The sequence below is a fragment of the Labeo rohita genome, chromosome 25 (genome assembly GCF_022985175.1).
Source record: "Labeo rohita strain BAU-BD-2019 chromosome 25, IGBB_LRoh.1.0, whole genome shotgun sequence".
Classification (NCBI taxonomy): domain Eukaryota; kingdom Metazoa; phylum Chordata; class Actinopteri; order Cypriniformes; family Cyprinidae; genus Labeo; species Labeo rohita.
In genome coordinates this window covers 25582490-25609184 of record NC_066893.1, presented here as the reverse complement: position 1 = coordinate 25609184, position 26695 = coordinate 25582490, and the positions used below count along the sequence as shown (strand labels likewise).

The 26695-nt window shown below is 33.0% G+C and overlaps 2 protein-coding genes and 2 non-coding genes across 6 annotated transcripts; all 4 read left to right on the top strand.

The window, feature by feature from the left end:
• The first annotated feature begins 2903 nt into the window (after positions 1-2903).
• On the top strand, positions 2904-12296 carry tmpob (thymopoietin b). 2 transcript variants are annotated; one of them, XM_051100107.1, is made up of 6 exons: positions 2904-3534; positions 6299-6416; positions 7716-7892; positions 8298-8401; positions 8504-8610; positions 9714-12296. In XM_051100107.1, the coding sequence occupies exons 1-6, from the start codon at positions 3295-3297 to the stop codon at positions 10063-10065; spliced, it is 1098 nt and encodes a 365-aa protein (XP_050956064.1). In that variant the 5' UTR covers positions 2904-3294; the 3' UTR covers positions 10066-12296. The 2 variants fall into 2 exon arrangements, with proteins under 2 accessions (XP_050956064.1, XP_050956065.1); XM_051100108.1 differs by having other exon boundaries at positions 2905-3534; positions 8507-8610.
• Positions 12297-16257: 3961 nt separating this feature from the next.
• slc25a3b (solute carrier family 25 member 3b) lies at positions 16258-25343 on the top strand. Of its 2 annotated transcripts, none has more exons than XM_051099816.1 (8): positions 16258-16391; positions 16672-16821; positions 19403-19530; positions 21063-21242; positions 22271-22452; positions 22803-22975; positions 24431-24541; positions 24915-25343. In XM_051099816.1, the coding sequence occupies exons 2-8, from the start codon at positions 16686-16688 to the stop codon at positions 25073-25075; spliced, it is 1071 nt and encodes a 356-aa protein (XP_050955773.1). In that variant the 5' UTR covers positions 16258-16391; positions 16672-16685; the 3' UTR covers positions 25076-25343. The 2 variants fall into 2 exon arrangements, with proteins under 2 accessions (XP_050955773.1, XP_050955774.1); XM_051099817.1 differs by lacking the exon at positions 19403-19530 and adding an exon at positions 19138-19262.
• LOC127157167 (small nucleolar RNA SNORA53) lies at positions 22488-22718 on the top strand. The gene has a single exon (XR_007825849.1). It is a non-coding gene; the product is annotated as a small nucleolar RNA SNORA53 (small nucleolar RNA).
• Positions 24585-24815, top strand: LOC127157166 (small nucleolar RNA SNORA53). Its single transcript, XR_007825848.1, has one exon. It is a non-coding gene; the product is annotated as a small nucleolar RNA SNORA53 (small nucleolar RNA).
• Positions 25344-26695: the final 1352 nt, after the last annotated feature.

Below are 26695 nucleotides of genomic sequence, written 5' to 3'. Positions count from 1 at the left end.
ATGCAGTCTTGACAATAAGATCAAGTATGTGCATTATAAAAAATTAAATGCGATCAGTTTTGATTTCATGTTGACTTTAAGGCTTATCTTATGCACATCCAATGTAAAAATCATTATGTACGTTCTCAGTGATGTTATTAGTGGCCTTACATGTGCATTTTATCTGTGTTTGCTTTGCAGTGCAATTCTCCATATGTGTCATACCACAAGAACAGATTTGTACTGGATTTGCTGCTAAATACAGTCCATTTGACCTTATGCATTTGTCATGCTACAATAGAGCCCGCTGGTCTAATAAGGCTTATGCTGCCATCTTTAGGATGTTACACTGTACTGGCTCTATATTGAGTTACTCTTCAATAGACTGATTTTAGACTGATACAAACTCGTAATTCTGACTTTTTTCCTCAGAATTAAGATATAAACTCGCAATTGTGAGTTATAAAGTCAGAATTGTGAGATATAAACTTGCAGTTGTAAGAAATGAAATCAGAATTGCATGATATAAATTTACAATTGCAAGTTAAAAAGTCAGAACTGCGAGATATAAACTCACAATTCTGACTTTTTTTCTTAGAATTGTGAGATATAAATTTGCAATTGTTATTAAGTCAGAACTGTGAGATATAAGCTTGCAATTCTGAGAACATATCTATCTTTTTCCCCTTAAAATTGGACTTTATAACTCACAATTGTGTTTAAATCACGCAATTCTGAGAAAAACGTCAGAATTGTAACTTTATATCTTGCAATTCTGACATTATAACTTGCAATTGTAAGTTTATAGGCCCTATCACGTAATTCTGAGGAAAAATGTCAGAATTGCAAGTTTATATCTCGCAATTCTGAGAAAAAAAGTTAGAATTGTGACTTTATATCTCGCAATTCTGATTTTATAATTCACAATCTTACGTTTATAGGCCCTATCACACAATTCTAAGGAAAAAAAGTAAAAAATGTGACTTTATATCTCGCAATTATGACTTTATAATTCGCAGTTGTATGTTTATAGGCCCCTTTTACGCAGTTCTGAGGAAAAAAAGATAGAAATGTGACTTTATAACTCACTATTCTGCCTTTTTTCTTGCAATTCTGACTTTATTTCTCGCAGTTGTGAGTTTATATCATGCAATTCTGAGAAAAACGTCAGAATCGTGACTTTATATCATACAATTCTGACTTTATAATTCACAATTGTATGTTTATAGGCCCTATCATGCAATTCTGAGGAAAAAAAGTTTGAAATGCGACTTTATATCTACATTTCTGACTTTATTTCTCGCAATTGTGAATTTATAGGACCTATTACGCAATTCTGAGGAAAAAAGTCAGAATTATAAGTTAATATCTTGCAATTCTGAGGAAAAAAAGGAAAAAAGTTGTGACTTTATATTGCATAATTCTGACTTTATAGCTTGCAGTTGTAAGTTTATAGGCCCTATTATGCAATTCTGAGGAAAAAAGTTAAAATTATGCTTTTATATCTTGCAATTCTGACTTTATTTCTTACAACTGTGAGTTTATAACACGTTATTCTGAGAAAAAAAGACGAATTGCAAGTTTATATCATGCATTTCTGAGAAAAATGTCAGAATTGTGACTTTTTATCTTGCAATTTTTACTTTATAACTTGCAATTGTGATTTTTATATACCCTATCATGCAATTCTGAGGAAATAAAGTCTGAATTGCAAGTTTATATCTCGCAATTCTGAGGAAATAAAGTCCGAATTGAAAGTTTATATCATGCATTTCTCAGAAAAATGTCAGAATTGTGACTTTTTATCTTGCAATTTTTACTTTATAACTTGCAATTGTGATTTTATATACCCTATCATGCAATTCTGAGGAAATAAAGTCTTGATTGCACATTTATATCTCGCAATTCTGAGGAAAAAAGTTAGAATTGTGACTTTATATTTCACAATTCTGGCTTTTGTCTTGCAATTCTGGCTTTATTCCCTGAAATTCTAAATTGCAAGCTTATTTCTCCCAGTTCTGAGAAAAAAAGTCAGAATTGTGACTTTATAACTCGCAATTGTAAGTTTATAGGCCCTATCACGTTATTCTGAGGAAAAATGTCAGAACTACAAGTTTATATCTCGCAATTCTGAGGAAAAAAGTTAGAATTGTGACTTTATATCTCTCAATTCTGACTTTATAATTCGCAATTTTACGTTTATAGGCCCTATCATGCAATTCTGAGGAAAAAAAGTTAGAATTGTGACTTTATATCTCACATTTCTGACTTTATTTCTCGCAATCGTGAGTTTATAGGACCTATTACTCAATTCTGTGGAAAAAAAGTCAGAATTATAAGTTAATATCTCGCAATTCTGAGGAAAAAAGATTACTTTATATTGCACAATTCTGACTTTATAACTTGCAATTGTAAGTTTATAGGCCTTATTACACAATTGTGAGATTAAAAAGTAAAAATAACCTCTTTTTTTGTATTCAGTGGTGGGCTTCTATATTTTAGTGTTAAAGCAGGATTACAAACATCTGTACTGTGGTAGATATTGTCATGATTTTTAAAGCCATAACATAAATAATGACCATATTCATGCACCATGGTATTTACATAGCATTTCTAACATACCCCTCCCCCACTTTGCATTGTAGTCTTTTATTATGAAATACAAGCCTTTCAAAATCCCTACCTTTACCTTTTTCTATTTAGCTAAACTCATAATAATGTTTCCTTATTCTTTTTCACAGCGTTCACAATAAAGCACGGTTTATTGTAAAGAAACCCGCCGTAAATTTAAGTGTGTGTTGCAGTCGGACACCATATGCCGCAGCTGTCGCGCTGTGTCGGACTCTTTGTTTTGGGCCAGCGTCTGTCACTCTTCCCCGTCGACCAATAGGAGAACGCCTTACTTAACCCATTGGACCAATGAGCGTCGAGCTTTGTTCCGCTGTGCCAGTTCCGAGGCGCGCGCGCACCGAGCCGTCGAGCTATTTCTACTTTTATCCGCCTTCGCAAAAACCGTTTATTTACGCATTTTAGCAGCGCTGCAATTATTTAATCGCGAGCTTCGATGTACAATCTTCCAAAAAATATTTTTTGGGATCTAACAGATAGCTGTGTTTGTCGTAAAATCCTACGAGGACATTCAAACGGAAGGCGCCAGCCGGTTTGACGGTTGTCAACAGAGTTGCGCGCTTTTATTTTCATTTGTTCTCAGATCAGGTACTTACAAAAAAGACACCGCTTCACTTTTAAAAGTGAACAGGAATAATTGTATTTTTTGTAAGTAATTAGCCGTGTTTCATATTGGGAAGATCAAGCATGGCGCAATTTCACGAGGATCCGGCGCTGCTCACTAAAGAGAAACTGAAGAGTGAGTTAATGGCCAATAACGTGCCTCTGCCCAGCGCTGACAGCAAGAAGGACGTGTATGTTCAGCTGTATCTGAAGAACCTGACAGTGCTCAACAAGAAAAACATCTCTGCTCCCGCTCCGGACACTTTCTCCAGTGATGAGGAGATGACAGCGCCGCTGGTGTCCAACAGGAGCCGCTCGGGGAAGGTGAGCGCCAATAGAAAAGAAAATCACATTCATGCATTAACACTGATTAACATGCTTTGCATAACTCGGTATATACCTTAGAGATGTGGGAGAAGTAGTTATACAGTGGAGATCGACCAATAATATTTATCATGTTTTATTATATATTCAAAAATATGTGACCATGGACCACAAAATCAGTCATAAGTGTCAATATTTCGAAATTGAGCTTTATACATCATCTGAAAACTGAATAAATAAGCTTTCCATCGATGTATGGTTTGTTAAGATAGAACCATATTTGGCCGAGATACAACTGTTAGTGTATGGAATCTGAGGGTGCAAAAAAATCAAAATACTGAGAAAATCACCTTTAAAGTTGTCCAAATTAAGTTCTTTGCAATGCATATTACTAATCAAAAATTAAGTTTTGATATATTTACAGTAGGAAATGTACAAAATATCTTAATGGAACATGATCTTTACTTAATATCCTAATGATTTTTGGCATAAAAGACAAATCTATAATTTTGACCCATACAATGTATTTTTGGCTATTGCTACAAATATATCCCAGCGACTTAAGACTGGTTTTGTGCTCCAGGGTCACATATGATATTTGAAAGTGAAAGTGTTGTTATAATTTGCATTTTACATATTGTATTAATAATGATAGTAGTAGTTTATTAACACTGTTAATTAAATATCTGAAATGCGAAAAATAATACTTGTATTTATTATTATGATAATAATTTATGCTTTGAGACAAACTATTGAAAGCTAATGGATTATTTATTTTATAATAATTGACATAGTTAATAATGTTAAAATATTATTATGGTTATTAATAGTAATATTACAAATATAATCCATTATGTAAACAACAACTTATTTTGGACAACTTGTTTTGGATGTGATTACATATACAGAAAAATTGTAATGTCAGAATTGCGTAATATAAACTCACAATTGCGAGAAATAAAGTCAGAATTGTGAGAAAAAAGTCAGAATTGTGAGATATAAACTTGCAGTTCAGACTTTTTTCCTCAGAATTGCATGATAGGGCATATAAAATCACAATTGCGAGTTATAAAGTCAGATCTGCAAGATAAAAAGTCACAATTCTGACATTTTTCTCAGAAATGCATGATATAAATTTGCAATTCAGACTTTTTTTCTCAGAATTATGTGTTATAAACTCACAGTTGTAAGAAATAAAGTCAGAATTGCGAGATATAAACGCATAATTTAACTTTTTTCCTCAGAATTGCATAATAGGGCCCATAAACTTACAATTGCAAGTTATAAAGTCAGAATTATACAATATAAAGTCACAACTTTTTTCCTCAGAATTGCGAGATATTAACTTATAATTCTGACCTTTTTTCCTCAGAAATGCGAAAAAGGTCCTATAAACTCACAGTTGTAAGAAATAAAGTAAAAAATGTGGGAAATAAAGTCAGAATTGCAAGGAAAACAATAATTGGGAGATATAAAGTATATATATATATATTGTATATATTTGTATATATATGTATATGTGACCCTGGATCACAAAACCAGTCATAAGTAGCACGGGTATATTTGTAGCAATAGCCAAAAATACATTGTATGGGTCAAAATGACCAATTTTTCTTTTATGCCAAAAATCATTAGGACATTAAGTTAAGATCATGTCAGTATATTTTGTACGTTTCCTACTGTAAATATATCAAAACTTAATTTTTGATTAGTAATATGCATTGCTAATAACTTTTGGACAAATGTAAAGGCGATTTTTCTCAGTACTAAGATTTTTTTTGCACCCTCAGATTCGAGATTTTCAAATGGTTGTATCTTGGCTAAACATTGTCATATCCTAATAAACCGTACATTGACGGAAAGCTTATTTAATCATCTTTCAGTTTCATAAAATTGACTCTTCTGACTGGTTTTGTGGTGAAACAATGAAATATACAATCATAATTATTAATATTATTATGTATTACATTGTAATATTATAAAAATTGTAATATAATGAATCAACATTGTAATATAATTAAATCTACAATCATAATTATTATGTGAAATATGATAAAATATTATCATGATAATTTCTATTTTTTTGAGACAAACCATTCAAACATCATGGGTTATACATAGTAATATATATAATTACGTATACAATCATAATTGTTATGTGAAATATATGATATTATCATGATAATTTCTGTTCCCTTTTTTTTTAGATAGAACATTATGGATTTTAAATAATAATAATAATTAAATATTCAACCATAATTATCACTATTGTCATGAAAATGTTGTGATCGTAAAGAGATCATCCAGTGTTTATTTTTTGTTTTTTGTTTTTTTTTTTAGAAACGAATGATTTATAATGATTTTATTCATATAACTGATATTATATATAAATATTTGTAATATATAAACATAACATATTTTTCTTAAATATGTATATGCAATGTGTGTATTTATATATACATAATAAATACACAGTACACACACATATATTATGAAAACAACAACTTTTAACTCAATAATTCTACTAGTCTATCACAAGAAAACATGCTTTCTAAACATTTTAATATTATTTTTACTTTATATAAAATTATAGTTAATATTCATACTTATTCTGACTTAAGTGAATAAATAATGCAAACAAATTTAAAATTAATATATTTTACATGTAAACACATTTACATTCTGCACAAGTTTGTTCTAAGTAAGTAGAAAGGGTGAAAAAAAAATTAAATGCATTTCCTTCTGATATTTCTTTAATCTTCAGAAAGCCACAAGAAAGACGGACAGAGTTCGGGCAGAAGAGAACGACGTCACGGGTTTGACTGATGAAGAGTTGAAGGTTCAGCTTCTAAAGTATGGAGTCGATTCAGGACCAATTGTTTGTGAGTATTACAGTTTTTAACAGTTATATTGCAGGGCTGTACACTTACTTATCTTTTTAGGAGCACAGTCAAAATTTTAGGAGCACCTTCTAATCAATAATCAAAAAATCTGATCAAAAATTAGCCTTCCCATTGTGAGGTGTTTTTTGACTCCTAAAGTTCAAGTTTTACAGGGGAATTTAGTTTTTACCTTTGTAATGACATTTTTCTAACTTTATTAAAAGTATTTCATCTTTTATGTCAAAATTTAAAAAAAAATGTTTTTTAAGCTTTTTAAAATTTCTAACCAAAAACAGAATAAGAACAAGTAGAATAAGAATAAGTTACCAATCAAATCAGTCAAATCAGTATTAACAATTAATTTGTACTACAGAGGTGGCACAGAAGAGCACAAAAGTGGCTTGTAGGTGTATTTTCATGTTTAATGAGGCTCAGACGTGGCATGAGTGCAATCAAATTCATAAATTAATGTTGAGATTAATGTTTTAAATATAAGATTTTGAGTATAGAAATGATTTAAATGACCGAAAAGATACTTTAAAAATGAAACTAAAACTGCCAGTAGGTGGCGGCAAGTCACTTATTTAATTACTGAATCATTCATTCATTTGATCCGTTCGAATGACTGATTCATTCAGGAGTAGAGCAGGTGACTGTCTATATATGTGAAATTGAATCATTGACTTGTTTAAAAACACGTTCATTCATAAATGAAACACTGCTGTGTTTGAATGGAGATGCGCAGCGGCTCAGTTGTGACCTGTTTCCGACTATTTTTAATTACGAAATAGAGCAAAATCAGGAAATAGTGTGACAGTCAGACAATGTAAGTCACTTAATATTAACTTCTTGTTATTTAAAAGTTGTATTAAATCAGTATCTCATTTACAAACTCCCTTAAAAATCATTAAAAGCTGTCACTCATCTTAGTTCATTGCAACTCACAAAGTGCCATGATAACCGACGAATTTCTCTACACTGCACAATCAGTTTCTTATTTACACTCTCTCTACACTTTGTTTATGAAAGGATTGGTGAGATATGTCTGTGATACATTACTCAACGTTGCAAAAACACGTTGAAACCTTTGAAGCTCCCCTTCAAGCGCAAACACAAATATGCTGATTTGGTCACTCGCACATGGTGCTCCTAAATATTTTTTCACAGTTGCACACAGTATTTTTCAGTCGTACTGTAGAGCCCTGTATTGTGTTTATGAGTATTGACCACCCACTATAAATGTCCTAAATCAGTAGATTTGTTACGGTTTAAACTGCATTGGTTCTGTATATATTACAGCTTCTACACGTAAGCTATATGAAAAGAAACTTCAGCAGCTTCTGGAGCAGCCGCCAGTGGAGACCAGGCTGCCTGAACCCGAGACAGCAATCCCAGAGGCCGTCACCATCAAACCAGATGGAAACCAGAACGGCAACACACATTCAGCCGAAGATCAGTACAGCGACAAAGAAGATGGTAAAACAAATTATCAACATTGAATTGAGTTTTATTTAAGCTAATAGAAATGCCAAAACATTAAACAAATTTGTCTTAAGCAAGTGAAACAGGAACTGGCTTTGACGTACCTCACGTACACGAATCCAAATGTTTCTATATTTTTGGTGTAGCCTAACATTTGTGTGCTAAACTAATATTTATAATGCAAACAAGGCGTTGTGCTTCACTCTTGTCCTAATATCCACATAAAATAGCATCCTTCACATGCACACGTTGCATTGTGCACATATTTGTTTGCTCTTTGCGTGCCTGGAAATAAATGCATTTTATAGGTCGCTTTGGAATATAAGACACGGCATGTTTCAGATAATAAAAATACAGTGTTAATTAAAGATCTTTTATGGTACTGTTTTACTGTTACAGAAGTTGATCCCATACCAGAACCAGTTCCGGTTGTGACTAAGACGGTCCGGAGCAGAGGAAAAACTCCGGTCACCACCAGGACCAGCAGCAGACAGCGCACTAAGGTAAAGAACAAAGTGAAAATAGAAAAAAGTCATAACAGAGTCTTCGTTTATGGTGCAGAATCTCTGCTGTACTTTGTAATAGTAAAGTTTTCTTCTGTTCAGCAGCAGGTGGAGGAGACGGCAACAGTCACTGGGAAGACATCTGTGGATGGAGGAGATATTTTAAAGGAAATCTTCCCCAATGAACCTGCCACACCAACTGGAATAATGTGAGTATAAAGATGCAAATTTGACCTCTCACATATTTGCTGAATGTAGTCTAATACTAGTTTTGGGGTGCTAATTCAAAAATAGTGCCTGTTTTGTTTTAGATAATCACATTTTCTCACAAAATGTCATGCATTTCGTAGCATTTTTGCTTTTGACTGCCATTCGTAAGGTGAAAATGTCCTGTATTCTCCCATAATCAGCAGAAAAACTGAAACTCCTGTCTTCATCTGAACCAGATTACAACTATCTGTTTTTACATGTCTGACATTATTTTATGCTTATTCCTTATTTTAAGGTTAGAATTACAATTAGCGACAGAAAAAAAGCAAAGTTGTGCCAGATGTTTTCTGCTACGTCTGTGGTTATTTTGCTGCATCCAAACCACAACAAAAAAAAGTAAAATAAATAAATATTGTGAATATGAAATGAAGTATTTAAACACACTTTTCCATTTATTTGCAGATTGTAAGTTATGTAACATATATGGGCCATTCTGCAGAATTGGTCTAAAGTCAGATTTAGAAACGTCTTGGGGGAAAAAAAAAATTTTTTCCAAATAAAATTGTATGTATGCAAATTGTATAATATCCAAGGTACACATTTCTAGTAGTTGCACAGTTAATTCTGATATATATAGTTGTGTGTTGTCTTTTGTCACTTCCGAAACAGTGAATGAGTGTTTCGGTAGGGACAATTCTATGGGATAACATTCAGAAAACAAAGATGTCACTATTGAAACTCCACCAAATGTTTCGGTAGTGACAATTTTAGATAGTTTTGAACCTAGTTCAAAGATGCTAATCAGCACATGGTTAGCTAGTACAGCTTTGAACAGTGGTACACGTATAAGAAACTCCCAAAAAAGTGTGCTTAATTGCAGAAAAATAGTGTTTGGTAGTGACTTTCCTTACACACAGAGTTTCCAGACTTTTAAACACCTTCACTTCAAAATGATGAGATTCATCTACTCACACCTTGTAGCTGTGAGAGAGAGTGACGCATGAATATTTTCCATCATCAAATTAGATAATGGTAAGGTCTTTTTTTGCAAGTTGCAGGGCTGAGTTTTAAAAAATTAAACCCTATAATAATGTCTGAACAGGGCCACATGTCGGAGGCCGATCCACGGTGCTGCTGGCCGTCCGGCGAAACCCCTGAACCTATGGTCCGAGGAGCCCCTCCTGCAGCGAAACACTTACACAGTGACCAAATCCTCCGTCACAGACGTTCGCAGTGGAGCACCGGTCGCCCGTCCCAAACCTCGCCGCTGGTTTGCTTTCTGGTTGAAGCTTCTGGTATTCATTGCGCTGGTTGCATCTCTGTATTACGCCTTCCAGAACGTCACCGCCGATCAGATCAGCGCCTACCAACTCTATGTCCAGGACAATGTCATCACGCCCGTTGTCAATTACATCAGCTGGGAAAGCCCAGCCGAGGGCAGCGACGGCAAATGAGCGGCCTGGTCCGTCCACCAGCTTCAGCATGCATCTTCTGTCAGACTGATTTTCTAGTGCTTTGCGGAGCGACGCGTCGGCAGGGTTCGGGGAGGGAGGGATTCTGGTTATTGCAGTTTGACCTAGCAGTCACATCTGAATAGACTTGTGTTTCAAGTAGTCTTTAAACTCTGTGTGCATCGTGTGTTTTGATCTTGCTTTGTAATTTTACGGTTTTGTAGCATTCGAGACGACTTAGAGAAGTGTAATAGTGAATCGCTAATAGTGATCATTCGCCGCTCAGTGGCGTCCCTGTTCACATCAAGAGGTTACGTGCCAAGACATGGCCAACACAAGCACAATTTGGTTTCACACACATCGGGGCTGGAAGGAAAAGCGTGAAGCTGAATGTCTGCGAAAATGGTTTATTTGATATCTGAAATGTTTTCCTGAATAATCATGGTGAAGTTTTTTTTATTTTTGCACAGCTGAATCTGACTATATGAAGTGTTGCTAATGAGATCAGAGTGAGAAAATTGTTCTGGCATAAAAGGGTGAATCTCACAAAAAGTATGTCGGTCATTTTTCGCCACAAAATCAAGTGGAAAATATTATATATATATATATATACATACATACACACACATAGTATTTTGCCTTGTGTTAGTATAATTGGTATTCTCATTACCGTAATGCAAACGAAATCTCATTCTCATTACCATAATGTGAAAAATACACTAAAAAAATCTCATTGTGATTATCATAATGCCAAAAATTGCATTGTAATTACCATAATGTGAAAAAAAAAAAAAAAAAAAAAAAAAAAAAAAAAATCTAATTCTCATTACCATAATGTGAATTACCGTAATGCAATTTTTTTTATTCTCATTATCATAATAACTTTTTTTTTTTTAAATTGCATTACCATAATGAAAAAAAATCTAGTTATCATTACCGTAACAGAAAAAATCACTGTAATTACCATAATAAAAAAAATAGTATTACCATAATGCAAAAAAACAAAAACAATAATATCAATTTACCGTAATGCAAAAAAAATCAAATTCTCATTACCGTAATGTGAAAAATCTTATTGTAATTGCCATAATGAAAACACTGCATTGTTGTAATGCAAAAAAAATTAAATTTGCATTACTGTAATGTAAAAAAATCTTATTGTAATTACAATAATAAAAAAATACTAATGCAATAATGCAAAATAATCGCATTACCGAAAGGCAAAAAAAAATCTACTTATTACCACTGACATAAAAAATCTCATTGTACCTACCATAATAAAAAGCAAATTACCGTAATGCAAAAAAATCTAGTTCTCGTTACCGTAAGTTTAAAAAATCATTGTAATTACCATAATGCAAAAAATACATTGTAATTACCATACTGAAAAAACTGCATTACCATAATGCAAAAAAACAAAAAACAAAAACAAATTCTCATTACCATAATGCAAAAAAGGCTGAACCATTACACACTTAACTTCTATTGAAATAATATAGAATTATTTTTGCATTACAGTAATGAGAATTAGGTGGAATGTGTTTGATTGAAATGATTTAAAATAATTTTTAGCAAATAATGTTGATTTTGTTGTGAAATATGACTTTTGACATATTCTTGACGGTTTTCGTGAGATTCACCCAGTAGCATTTGATTTTAATGATTTGTAGCATTGAAATATTCAAACTACTGAACTGCCAGCGCAGATAATGTTTGGTTTTAGTACTAGACATATTGATTGATATTTATTTTTTTATCCAGAGCTTGAAAGAAAATGTGATCTTAATGATAGTCTCATGTAGTAAGTAACGCTTCACTTCTGGTGAGAGGCAGTCTGTTGTTTTTATTTTCGATTTAATAGATAATGGCGGCTTGTTCAATGTGTTTGTGATGTTTTCATAATGTGATGTGGCATTCTAGCCGATTTTTAAAAACCTGTAATGAAAATTGAGTCCACCGACACTTGCCTGTTATTGACTGTAATCAAACCGTCTGTTATTGCTCAAACACTGGCATTCATCCCACTAAACTATGAATTCATTTCTGTGCTGTGATTTTTAAAAGCTAACCTGGTCTGGACGTATTTACTGAGTATATCTTCATTTCATTCAGAGAAATACATTTGTATTTCATTTGCAGGGGTTTCTTTTTATATTTTGCTACTCTGTTTAATTTTTAACTGCAATATTTTTCTAATGTCTTCTCTGAAATTAAAAAACATTTTTTAAAATGCAGTGGGTTACTTAAAATGTCAATATACCAGCTCTACTAACCACTAACATCTTAATTTCGTCCTGCTGTGTCAAAGGCAGTGAATGGTATAAAAGTCCAATTTGCACTTTGTATTTAGGCAGCTAATTGTGGAAAACCAGTCGTACGGAATGAATTATTTATCCTCAATTCAATACAATTCTGGTGTGAAATAAAAGAAAACAATTGAAATCCCAGAGGTGACCTTCCCTTGTAGTTTATTTACAGCAAGGTCAGTTCAGTGACTGACACACACACACACATTCCAGCTAATTTAACCACGAGTGTTTCCTGTCATTTTTACTCTGAGGTTTGACCTTCAGACACAACATTGCACATTGACACAAAATCATAAAATCAGCCCTGTTCAGATGTACATTTACGCAACATATTTAGCAATAATTAGCTGCTGTACGATATTAACACGCATAAATATGCCTCAGTCACACTGCAAAGACAGCAGACGGTGACTTTGAGGTGCATGGAATCTCTTGCGTAATGCACTCCGGAAAGCCCCGCCCCTCATTTTTGTCCTGACTCGTCGAGCGAGTTCTACTATGGCGAAGGCTTGGCTCATGAATATTAATTACGTAATGCAACGTTACCTAGTTGGCCGTCATAACTGTTCTGTAATTTTTTATTCTTTTAGGATATTAACAACTAAAAAGGTGACATATAATAAATACTTAATAGTATTACAGGCTGTAATACCTGTTCGCTTTTATGCTTTTGCAGAACCCTGCGTTTTTGTTTAAAATAATTTGTTTTGGTTTGGAGGCAGACAATTTAATTTTATGTATGTGTAAATTTCTATTAAAATGAGTAATTATGTAAGACACACTTTTTTTTTCCGGTTAAAGACGTTTTCATAGTTAAACTCATCATTATATCAATTGCACCCAGTTGGAAAATTAAGTTTAGCAAATTTATGTATAGCTTGAACAATTGCGAGCTAAGCCAGTAGTAGATTGACGATGTCGTATAAACATGGCTGAAGATGCGAAAAGCGGTGGAACAGACAGACCGAATCAACTGAGTGAGTCATTTACTCTGGAACTACTCCCATTGGAGCTTGTGACTTTGATCATTGAAGTGATTCACTTGCAAAAAACAGATCAAAAGAGCCATTTATTTTTTATTTTTTCACTTGTAATAATATAGTATAGTTATGGGTGAAATAGAGCTCTCTGAAACTCAAAACCATTGCATCAAAAAATGATTCACAAATTACTTTATTCAGATTGAGACTTCAAAGAGTGTAACACGAATCATTTGATTTAGATCAGAACTTCTGAGTGGGCTCCTTTGATTCAGATTGGAAAGCTTCAGAGTGCGGAGTGTGAATCATTTAATTTAGATCAGAACTTCAGAGTGGATTCTTTCAGATGGGAAAACTTAGGAGCATGGGTAGCATATAATTTGATCCGGATCGGGACTTCGGAGCGCCTACTGCAAATCATTTGATTTAGAATGGAACTTCGGAGCCTGGATCACAAATAATTTAATTCAGATCAGGACTTCGGAGCACCTATCGCGAATCATTTGAACTAGGAAAACTTCGTAGTGGGGATCGGGAATCTTTTGATTTAGTTCGGAACTTCGGAGCGGATTCATGAATCATTTATTAAGATTGTAACTTCGAAGTGGGTTCGTGAATTTTTTGATTTAGAACGGAAAACTTCAGAGTGCGGATCATGAATCATTTGATTTAGATTGGAACTTTGAAGCTGGTTCTTTTGATTCAGATCGGAAAACTTCAAAGTCCGGATCACGAATCATTTGATTTAGATCGGAACGTAGGAACAGGTTTATGAATCTTTTGATTTAGATCGGAACTTCACTATTGTAAATCAGTTTATTCTTCTGAGCGCGTATTGTGTATCATTAGATTCAGATCGGAACTTCAGACCAGGTTCGTGATTCACTTTGTGAATTGAATTATTTGCAAACTGTGCTCCAAATTCCTGATCTGAAACTACTAATCTTTTGATTTAGATCGGAACTTCAACTATTGCAAATCATTTGATTCAGTGAGACTTTTGAGCATGTATCATGAATCATTTGATACAGATCGGGACTTATGAGCATCGAAAATCATTTGATTTATCAGAACTTCAGAGCATTTTGTAAACTAAATGCATAGGCGTACACTGTAAAAAATAAAAAAACAATTTGTTGAGTCATCTTAAAATAATTTGTTAAGCTGCTGTCTTAAAATGTTAAGTTCAGTCAACTAAAATAAGTTTAGTCGACTTGAAATATTAAGTTGTACTAAGTAACAACTTAAATATTTGTGTTTGCTAAACTTAACAGATGGGTAAGTAACCCAGCTGCCTTAAAATTTTAAGTTGATTCAACTCAAATATCTAAGTTGTCACTTAATATAATTTAACATTCCAAGCTGAATAAACTTTTTTTGAGTTGACTGAACTTAAAATTTTAAGGCAGCCAGGTTACAAATTATTTTAAGTTGACTCAACAAATTGTTCATAATTCTAGTAATATGCTAATCATGCTAACAACATGCTAATAACTTGCTAATCATGATAGAAACATGCTAGCAACGTGCTAGTAACATACTAATCATGCTAACAACATGCTAATTATGTTAGAAACATGCTAACAAAATGCTAGGAACATGCTAATCATGCTAACAACATGCTAATAACTTGCTAATCATGATAGAAACATGCTAGCAACGTGCTAGTAACATGCTAATCACGCTAACAACATGCTAATTATGTTAGAAACATGTTAACAAAATGCTAGTAACATGCTAATCATGTTAGAAACATGCTAACAACATGCTAATCAGCTTGCATCATGCTAGTAACTTACTAATCATGTTAGCAACATGCTAGTAACATGCTAATCATGCTAACAACATGCTAGTAACTTGGTAATCATGCTAGCAATGTGCTAGTAACTTGGTAATCATGCTAACAACGTGCTAGTTACATGCTAATCATACTAGAAGCATGCTAACAACATGCTAGTAACATGCTAATCATGCTAGCAACGTGATAATCATACTAGAAACATGCTAGCAACGTGCTAGTAACATGCTAATCATGGTAACAACATGCTAATTATGTTAGAAACATGTTAACAAAATGCTAGTAACATGCTAATCATGTTAGAAACATGCTAACAACATGCTAATCAGCTTACAACATGCTAGTAACTTGCTAATCATGTTAGCAACATGCTAGTAACATGTTAATCATGCTAACAACATGCTAGTAACTTGGTAATCATGCTAGCAACGTGCTAGTAACTTGGTAATCATGCTAACAACATGCTAGTAACATGCTAATCATGCTAGCAACGTGATAATCATACTAGAAACATGCTAACAACATGGTAGTAACTTGCTAATCATGTTAGAAACATGCTAGCAACATGTTAGTAACATGCTAATCATGCTAACATCATGCTAACAACTTGTTAATCATGCCAGAAACATGTTAGCGACATGCTAATCATGCTAGAAACATGCTAGCAACTTTGTTAATCATGCTAGAAACATGTTCACAACAAGCTAGTAACATGTTAGGCATGTTAGAAACATGTTAGTAACATGCTAATCATGTTAACAACATTCTAGTAACTTGCAAATTATGATAACAACATGCTTATCAGCCTATAAAAATACAAGCAATAAGCTAATCATGCTAAAACATGTTAACAACATGTTAAATCATGCTAGTTGCTTCTGTACTTTTACAACTGCTTCAAACTTTCAGGCTAGGCTTTCTCAAGCCAACTTAAAGTTTGTTCTCAAACTTTACTCATCTAGTTGTTTATTAATATCACTATGTACCTCCTCTACACTGAAAAATCTTTTATAAATCAATACAGAACTTAATGAATGAATCAGTCAATCTCTGTCTACATTAATATTCATGAACCAAAACTTCGCCATAGTAGCATTTATAATGTGGTGGGCGGGGCATGCAGTGACGCAGTCGCTTCCTTTATCCGGTTCAGCCTTGCGGCGCTCTCACACATCTCTCGGTCTCTATGCGCAGCCGGTAGAGGAGAGGACGGAGGCGCCATTTTGCGACAACTTCACTAAAGTAAGAGTTTCGACCACTTTCCACAACCTTTTTCTTGGTCTTCACACGCATACTGATATGTTTTTACACGGTTTCTTCACACATAGGTCTTTTAACGTGCTAAATGTTTGCTTTCGCGGTATTTTTACTGCAACGTCTCACTCGGGCCGCTGACCTCTCCATAGAGCCACATAAAGAAAGAGAGAGCTAGAGGACGAATTACTCTCTCACTTGACTTATATTTAAAACACACAACTTAAAAACGTGTTCAGTGCCTAACCAGTGTTTATTTTTCATTCAGGTCTACCATCAGACATGTATCCGACCGCACTGACCCAACTGGCCCGGGCGAACCCCTTCAGCGCCCCGTTGTTCACGCTGCAGAAAGTCGATGAACCCGAGACACACACTCCCGTACAGAAGCGTAGGCTCGCAGCCGCCGCAGTAGCCGGTAAGACACCCGGTGACAAAAAACACACCATTTGCATGCTTTAAATGGGCGAAAACGCGGTTAAATTAAGATAGACACGCTAACGTTTCACATTCTGTTCATTTGTTGCTTTATTAACGCTTTTAAGTGGATATCCCGACGCTCAGGATGGGAAACCACACCGTATGAACCATGAATAAAAGGTTAGAATATCGTTGCTAGTTAGCATTGTGCTAACTCAGTCCCTTCAAGCTGTAGTTTAACGTAGATGAACAGGAAGTTCCCTTTAAAATGCTTTAGGATTGTCAGCTCCTGCATTTGTCACATTATAGGTGTTGGTTTTTTTTTTTTGCATTGTTTGTTAAAATAGTCATTTAGTGTGCTGCTCGGAGTTTCTGGCCTTGTTGCGTCCATGGAGGGCAGTGAAGGACAAAGTCAAAGGACGCGTTATAACTTCTTGAGGAGACTTTTCAACATTTTAACGCAACGGACTTGTGTAAATACGACAGATGTGTTGAAATGATATTGAGATGTTCAGGGGACATGGTGTTCTTTATTTAAAGCGTCCAGTACCGCACATGACCTGTGCGTGTACCGAGGTGCAATCCGATTGGCTCTCCGGCGGAGGAACGCGTACAGCCCGCAACAAGGCGCGTTTTGATTGGCTCTCAGTTTGAGGAACGCGTCCAGGTCCGGTGTCGTGTATCATCCAGTATCTTGCCCAACATATAATCGTAAATTTTAATAGATTCTGCATGTTTTATCAGAGCCTCTCCCATGTGGGCTTCTGTAATAATGTATGGAGATGTAGTTTTAGTAGAAACGCTTTAATTAATTGCGTGCAATCGTTTTATCCGTTTACCAGAGGGCTGACAAACGATTATTCGTGATTAATCGCATCCGAAATAAGTTTGTTTACATTATGTGTGTACTACTGTGTGTTTTTATGATGTGTATATATACAAATACATACAGGCATGTGTATATATTTAAGAAAAAAGTTAGTTTTATATCTAAAATATTTATACACAAGTATTTTTAAAAATGTATACATATGGTTTTTTTTTTTTATTTATACATAATAAATATACACAGTAGTATACACACATTATGTACTTTTTCGTTTGGGGTTTGTAAGTTTTAGAAGACAGTAAAAAAAAAAAAATATATATATATATATATATATATATATATATATATATATATATATATATATATATAATTTTTTTTAAAGCATTTAAAAATGATACAAAAAGATTTAAATAAGTATTAAAAATACATTTTTAAATTCATCTTGCAGTATTGTAGTGAAAATAATTGTGAAAATAACGTAACTAAATTTTAAAAGCGTAACTTTAATTCTTCAAAAGCAATCCATAATAGTCCACTAAAATAATTTCTGACAATAACAAATTTCAGACTAAATATTAATAATAGTCATAATATAAAGGTGTTAAATATCAATATTAATAACATCTCAGAATTTAAGTATTTAAAAATTTGTAACATAATTTTAATGTATGTTCTGACAATTTACTTACGGCTGCAGAACTCGACAACAAACCAATAATAATCAATTATTAATAATTCCTGATGAAATACAGACTGGATTGAATTTAAATCGTTTGTTTATATGCAAGCAATACTGAAATTATTTGTTTTTGGTTTTTTTTTATGCTTTTTCATATAATTCCAATAATACTTGAATAGTTCTAAGCAGTATTTTACAAATTTGTAATTTTTTTAAAATTAGTGCTGTCAAATGATTAATCGCACCCAAAATAAGTTTTTGCTTGCGTAATATGCGTGTACTGTGTATATTCACTATAAATGCATGAATATACAGTATGCATTTTGAAAATATTTACATGTATTTCATGCATTACTTGTATATATTTATATACATATAATTTATATAAATATTATATATAAAAACAACATTTTTCTTAAATGTATACATGCATCTGTGTATTTATATTTATTTATATTATATATATATATATATATATATATACATATATACACATATACACATATACACATAATAATAATAAATATACACTGTACACACATGTAAACAAACTTATTTTGGATGCAATTAATTGTTTGACAGCACTAATTAAAATAAAAAGTGTCTGCATTTTAAATTTTAGGATGGGGGTTCCTCACTCAAAGTTGATCATATTTAAAGTCTGTTGCGTCTAATGCGTTTAAAAACCTCTGGCCTGATAGCAGATGAAAGGTCGAGCTTTACAGTCCAACATGGCGGTTTTCCACTAACCCACAAACAAATGTCTCCGACTTTGTGGATGAACGTGATTCCGTGTTTCTCCTCAGAGGGAGACAGCTGTGAGTTCGGCTCACAGAAATACTTCATCCTCTGTGGCTTCGGAGGAATCCTCAGCTGTGGCACCACACACACAGCTGTGGTGCCCCTCGACCTGGTCAAGTGCCGAATGCAGGTCCGTTTGTGTGTGTTAGCCAGAGTCACCCGAGTGCATCCGTGTGAGCTGACCCCAGTGCGACCCCTCATCAGCATGTTAAGTGTTGTGTTGTGATGCATGAGCATGTGTGTGTGTTCCTGTGTTCCCTCACATCACAGAGTCAGGCGACAGCTGCGAGTTCGGCTCAACGAAATACTACGCCCTCTGCGGGTTCGGGGGCATCTTGAGCTGTGGTATTACACACACGGCCGTCGTGCCCCTCGACTTGGTCAAGTGCCGTCTTCAGGTTTGTATTCCCTTCCCTCCCCTTCATCACCATTATGAGATGACATCCGTGGCGAAGGGTTACTAACTTTTTGAAGTGATTTGATTAACCAGCTAACAAAATTTCCTATCAGACGTGATCATTTATGCGGTTAATAATCTATAATGAAAGTAAAATGTATTCTTAGAGGTGTAACAATAACGTCACAATTCAGTTTGATGCGTAATTTAAACTAAGCCAAAATATGGGTAAAGTGGCGCTCTATTTGTTATTTTCAAGTCATTTATTAATCATTTTAGTGTTTTAATGAACAGAACCTTAACTGTTTATCACATCTTAGAATATATCTAAATTTATAAAATGTATAAGTTAAAAAAAATATTTGTATTAAACATTTGTATTTAAGTAATTTCATAATCTTAACTTGTATAATTTGTATTTTCAAGGAGTTTTATAATTTTATCGTAGTAAAGCATGGTAAATTTAGCGTAAATATGTATAATGAATATGTATAATGGAAAAATAAAATATTTGTATTTAAGTATTTCATAACTTTAGCATATTGAAGCACAGTCAGCGTTTTAGAGAAACAGTACTTAAACTGTTTATCATGTCTTAGAAGTAATATAAAAAAAAAATATATAAATATACAAAAATAGTATGTATAATGTAAAGTATATATTCGTATTAAGGATTTTTTTTTGTCACTTCATATTAACTTGTATAATGTATTTTCAAGGCATTTTATAATAATTTTAGATTTTTTATATATACATACATGTATAAAAAATGCATTTTTATATGTAAATTCAACTTTTTAATAAATACAAATGCATGTAAATATAGAAAATGAATGTGTATAATTTGTATTTTCAAGTTACTTGAAATGCTGACAATAAATAACTTGAAAATAATACAAATTACACACATTCATTTTCTGTATGTACATGCATTTTTATTTATTAAAATGCTGAGTTTACATATAAAAATGCATTTTTTATACATGTGTGTGTATGTATATATAAAAAAATCTAAAATTATTATAAAATGCCTTGAAAATACATTATACAAGTTAATATGAAGTGACGAATAAAAAGAAATCCTTAATACAAATATATACTTTATACACAATAAATATTTGCTAGCTATGATACGTTGCATTGTTGCACCCCTACGGAAACACTATGTGTTATGATGTTATGTAGAATATCCAAGTTGCTCTTTTCCATGAAACTTAATATAAAATTGAATCTTTTGTATTTCATGGAACAAAAAATGTAGTATGAGTTTAGAAAGAGATGAGGATGAATAAATTACTATTTCTAAGCGATCTGTTCTTTTAAATCAATCTGTGACGCTCTGCCACTGATGTTATCCAAGTAACATTTGGTTTACTTTTTGATTTATTAATCTTGTTTTGGAAATCCAGCATGTAAATGCCATTTTTGAAGTGAAACCATTAACCGTGTTCCTTCATAACCAGCCGGTTCCTGGTGAAGTTCCTCTGTGTCTGTTTGCTGACTGTCATTGCAATAATCAAATGCTGCCTTTAGGTGGATCCAGCTAAATACAAGAGCATCTTCAATGGGTTCTCCATCACAATCAAAGAGGACGGCGTGCGTGGGTTGGCCAAGGGTTGGGCGCCCACCTTTATCGGATACTCCATGCAGGGGCTCTGCAAGTTCGGCTTCTACGAGGTGTTCAAGATCCTGTACGGTGACCTGCTAGGAGAGGTGAGCTGAAATGAATAGTAAATTGAAAAAAAAAAAGTATTCATATATAAATAAAGTCTAAGTTGATGTAGCATTCTGACAGTTGATTGGCAGAAATAATTTTTTGCTGCAGGTAGCTGCCTGTAGTACTTTATATTATCATTTAATGTTTTATACTGAATTCATTTGTCATTTAAAAATTTTTATTATATATAATTAACAAAATCAGATGCAGTAACTTAATATATTTTTCAATTATATATTAAGTTATTAATTTAACACATTATAATATAAACAGTCATATTATAACTGTTTTAACAATTATAATTCATTATTAAACATTAATTAAAATTGGTATTTCTATACAAATACATTTTATAATTTTAAATTGTATTAATTTTTGTAAATGTATATAAATGGAAATTTAAAAAGTTAAAATATTTTACATTTATATATAAGCTTGCGTAATAAAAAAAAATGTTAAAAACTTTAACACGTATTATAGACAATCATAGATTAGCTATTTTATTAATTGCGTGTTAATATGGGTATTTATGTACAAATACTACTAAAAAATTTTTTTATATAGTAAATATTTTGTGAATGTATGATTTTAAAAATACATTAAAATAAAAATACATATTTAATAGTATACAATTATATAAAATTCAGTTATATATTTAACTTAATTTAACACATAATATAAACATTTATAACCATTTTACCAATTATAATTGATATTTTGTAAGTTAAATATTAATTAATTAATAGTAAGTGTACATACAAATGTTATTTTATAATTTTACATTTTATTAAACATTGTAAATGTGTATATTATAATGATAATAATAATAATAATAATAATAATAATTATTATTATTATTATTATTATTATTATTAATAATTTAAAATATTATTATAATTTTATATGCTTTAAATTGTACATAAACATACTACTTTTTATTTTTTAATTTTATTTTTTGCACAACTGTATACCATGCAGCCCTTCTTCACTGGCTGATGCTCATGTGTTCGTTCGTTCTTCTCAGGAAAACGCATACTTGTGGAGAACCTCTCTGTATCTGGCTGCTTCTGCCAGCGCTGAGTTTTTCGCAGATATCGCTCTGGCCCCTATGGAGGCGTGTAAAGTGCGTATCCAGACTCAGCCTGGCTATGCTAACACCCTGAGAGAATGTGCCCCCAAGATGTACGCCGAGGAAGGACTCTGGGCGTGAGTATCCTGCACTTCAAACCTATTTAAAACTCAACACGTTCCTTAGATCCACCTCTGGGGAGTTTTTCCGCTCCGGTTCTGTTGTGTCCTCTCTCTGGGAGCAGCAGGATCCGGCCGGAGGCTCCCAGCAGCTTTACGGCTGTCCAGTCGGAGGTGCTTGAGTCATTGGCGTGTGAGATCAGTCTACCTGTTTACCCAGCATCCTCTCTGCCCTGATCCTTTATGGGAAAACACCAGGGCAGAACAGCTGGAGAGCGGACAAACTATTTAAATCAACTAATAGGCCCTTAATGTTGACCTGATAACTCTTGGATGAGTGCTTATAAGTGTTGTGAATTTCCTGGCAGGTTCTACAAAGGTGTGGTTCCTTTGTGGATGAGACAGATCCCCTACACCATGATGAAGTTCGCCTGCTTCGAGCGCACTGTTGAGTTGCTCTACAAGTATGTGGTGCCCAAACCCCGCAGCGAATGCTCCAAACCCGAACAACTGGTCGTCACCTTCGTCGCTGGTTACATCGGTGAGGATTATATTTCCTTAGTTAAACTTGATCTTATTTATTATAATAATCATACTACTAATAATAATCTTCATAATAAATTATTCATTTTATTACTATTATTGTTGTTGTTGTTATTATTATTATTATTATTATTATTATTATTATTATTATTATTATAACTAATAGTAACAGTATATATTAATATAAAAATAAAAAAATTGTAAAATTATATTCAATATATAATCATAATTGTAGTAGTGTCATAGTTTTAAATCAATATTCATAATATAAAAATAATAATAATAATAATAATAATAATAATAATAAAAGTAAACGGCTCTTATCTACATTATTATTAATAATATTGTTCATTAATAGTGTATAATATTATTATAAAACTAAAATATTTGTAAAATGACATGTATAGTATAGTATAGTATAATATAGTAATATAACCCTAAAACCCTAAAAAAATATAGTAATCCTAATACTAGTAATGTTTTAAAATCAAACCAGTAAAAGTTTTAAATCAACAACAATAATAATAATAATAATAATAAAAACAATGTTGTTTGATGATGATGATGATGATAATAAATATATAATTGCTGTTATAATGCATTATTGATAATTATAATTTTATTAGTAGTAGTATTTTATTTACTTTAAAAAGGTTAATTTTTTTTTAAACATTTATTTGATGTAAAACTGACTGTACAAATACTACTATAAAAAAATAAACTAAATAAAAATTCAGTTGTTAATAAATGACGATAATTGATGATAACAGTATATACTAATAGAAATCTAAATTTATGAAATTATTAAATGTAGTAGTAGTAGAAGTAAGAGTAGTAATAATAATAACAACAGTATATAGAAATGTAAATATTTGTAAAATTATATTTAATTAATGCTAAAGTTTTAAATCAAATCAGTATTTCTAGTAATCAAAATTAAAATGTGAAAAACTAAAAAAATTTGTTAAATAACAGTAATAAGTGTATATAGTAATATAAATCTAAAATATTTGTAAAATTGTTAAATATAATGTTACTACTAAAATATAAAATACATTCAATGTTTTGTTAAATACAAATTATTAGAATTGTTGTTATAATGCATTAATAATGATTATATTCATTACATTATCATTAGTATTTAATGTAAAACAAATTGATTTTATTAAGTAAATAAATTATTTATTTATTCTACATTAATTTACATTGCCATTTTATTGATTCTGTATTGTTAATATAATCTGATTATCATTAATTTTGTAATTGATTAGTTTAAAACAATTTACTTTTATTTCTTATTATTTTTATCATATCACCACATTAAATGATTTTTTTATTTTTTTTACTTTGGTTTTTAGAAATGTGAAAGTTTTACATTTATCAGCACTACACTTTTACAGGTCCGGGTTCTTCAAATCAGAGTTTTGATGCATTTTTTGCTTGTATCTTGTAGCTGGTGTGTTCTGCGCCATCGTGTCTCACCCAGCTGACTCTGTCGTGTCCGTGTTGAACAAAGAGAAGGGAAGCACAGCCGCTCAAGTGCTCAAGAGGCTTGGACCGATGGGTGAGATATTTGTTGTTTACAATTTTTCTTTTACAACCTGATCAACACGTTCCTTAGATCCACCTCTGGGGAGTTTTTCCGCTCCGGTTCTGTTGTGTCCTCTCTTTGGGAGCAGCAGGATCGGGCCGGAGGCTCCCAGCAGCTTTATGGCTGTCCAGTCGGAGGTGCTTGAGTCATTGGCGTGTGAGATCAGTCTACCTGCTTACCCAGCATCCTCTCTGCCCTGATCCTGCATGGAAAAACACCAGGGCAGAACTGCTGGAGAGCGGACAAACTGTAATAAAAAGAGTTTTTGTCAATACGCAATGTCCTGAATGAATCTGCAAATTAACTATTTTTTTTTAATTGACTGAGCATGGTGTTTTATTTTTAGGTGTCTGGAAGGGACTCGTCGCCCGTATCATCATGATCGGTACCCTGACGGCCCTGCAGTGGTTCATCTACGACTCTGTGAAGGTCTACTTCCGCCTGCCCCGCCCACCTCCCCCCGAGATGCCCGAATCCCTCAAAAAGAAGCTCGGCCTCACAGAGTAAACAGCCAGCGGGATCAAACGATCGCCCACCTTCCCCCTCGACACAGCCGCGCACCTCCTGTTTTCTATATTTAAGTCTGTCCTGAGCCCCGCCCACCTCTGACATCATGATGGTGAAGGGGAAACGCTGCCCTTCACGGAGGAGATCCACGTCTAAATAGTCTATATTAAAAGGTTTGTGACATGAATGAATGCTGTCTGGTTTTAACCTCTGACATTTGTTTTGTCAGTAGTACAATAAAGAGCTACCTGGATATTATACACAAGAACTGGTCTGTTTGTCTTTTGTCCTGTTTTCAAAGCTGTAAGATTAATTTGAGCTCTTAAGTATTGTCATTTAGATTAACTTTGCTGTTGGGTTTACCTGCTTCTTCAGTTTGCTCTTTTTACAGTGACTATCTCTATATAGACTAATACAATCAGCAACAATTTTTAAAAAATTACAATATATACTGATAAATTTAACATTCACTTAAGTGGTATGAGATGACATTTCACTAGATGTAAACAACACTGGTCCAAAAGCACTTACTGTTTTTTTTTTTTTTTTTTTATTTCACATATACAAATACATCTTAAAGGTGCTAATGTAACATTTTCATCCAGTCAAATGTTATGTTGGTTGTATTATTATTATTATTTTTTTTTTTTTTTGTGATGTTTGTGTAAAGTTAAAAAAAGAAAAGAAACGGGAAGTGTATCGGGACCAGTATGTTTACATCTGACGAAATGTCGCCAACTGAACTGCAGCACACAAACTATTTCAAATATTGCTACATAGCATATAAAATAGTTTAATAGCAAAGAATTAAGCTACAAACTCGATCATAATGCACAATGTTTTTATCTGACATGTATTTTGAGGTGCAGCTCGTCTTTTTAATGGAGTGTTTCACTAGTTAGCAGTGTAAACCGTTACCTCACCTGAATATGTTCGTAGATTTACGTTGGATGTCCTCTTTGAAATAGAAATATGGTCATTTTATTTGTAAACATCATACCTTTATCGCTTATTTCAGTTAATGTCATTAAAACTAGCGAGCTAAGCTAGTAGTAGTACTGAAGGTGTCGTGTAAACAAGGCTGAAGGCGCGAAAAGCGGAGTAACGGACAAACTGAATCAATTGAGTGAGTCATTAAGTTCGCTTGAGAAAGCAAACTTACTAATCTACTATTTAAGAATATTATTATTATTATTCTGAGCCAAATTTCGGTATCTACCTCCTCTTACAGCTTTCAAGCTACAACCGCCAAACTCGGTCCAGACCTTCAGACTGGTCTGACTCGGTGTGCTGTTTTTTTTCTAACTGATCTGGCTTACGGTTTTCGTAAACCAGACTTTAAAAACCACCAAAAATCCCATAGACTTACATTGACAGAATGTTCAAATGAGCAACACTATTCAAACTCCAACTGACAAAATTCAAACTTTAACTCCCAGAATCCCTTGAGACTCAAACAAGCTTCCCTTCTATGTACTATTTCTAATCCATTTAGACTCATTTAAGCTTCCACTCTAATATTTTCTAATATTTCTAATCTATCTAGCTATCTAAATCATGCTAGCAACATGCTAGTAATTTGCTAATCATGCTAACAACATGCTAGTAACATGCTAATCA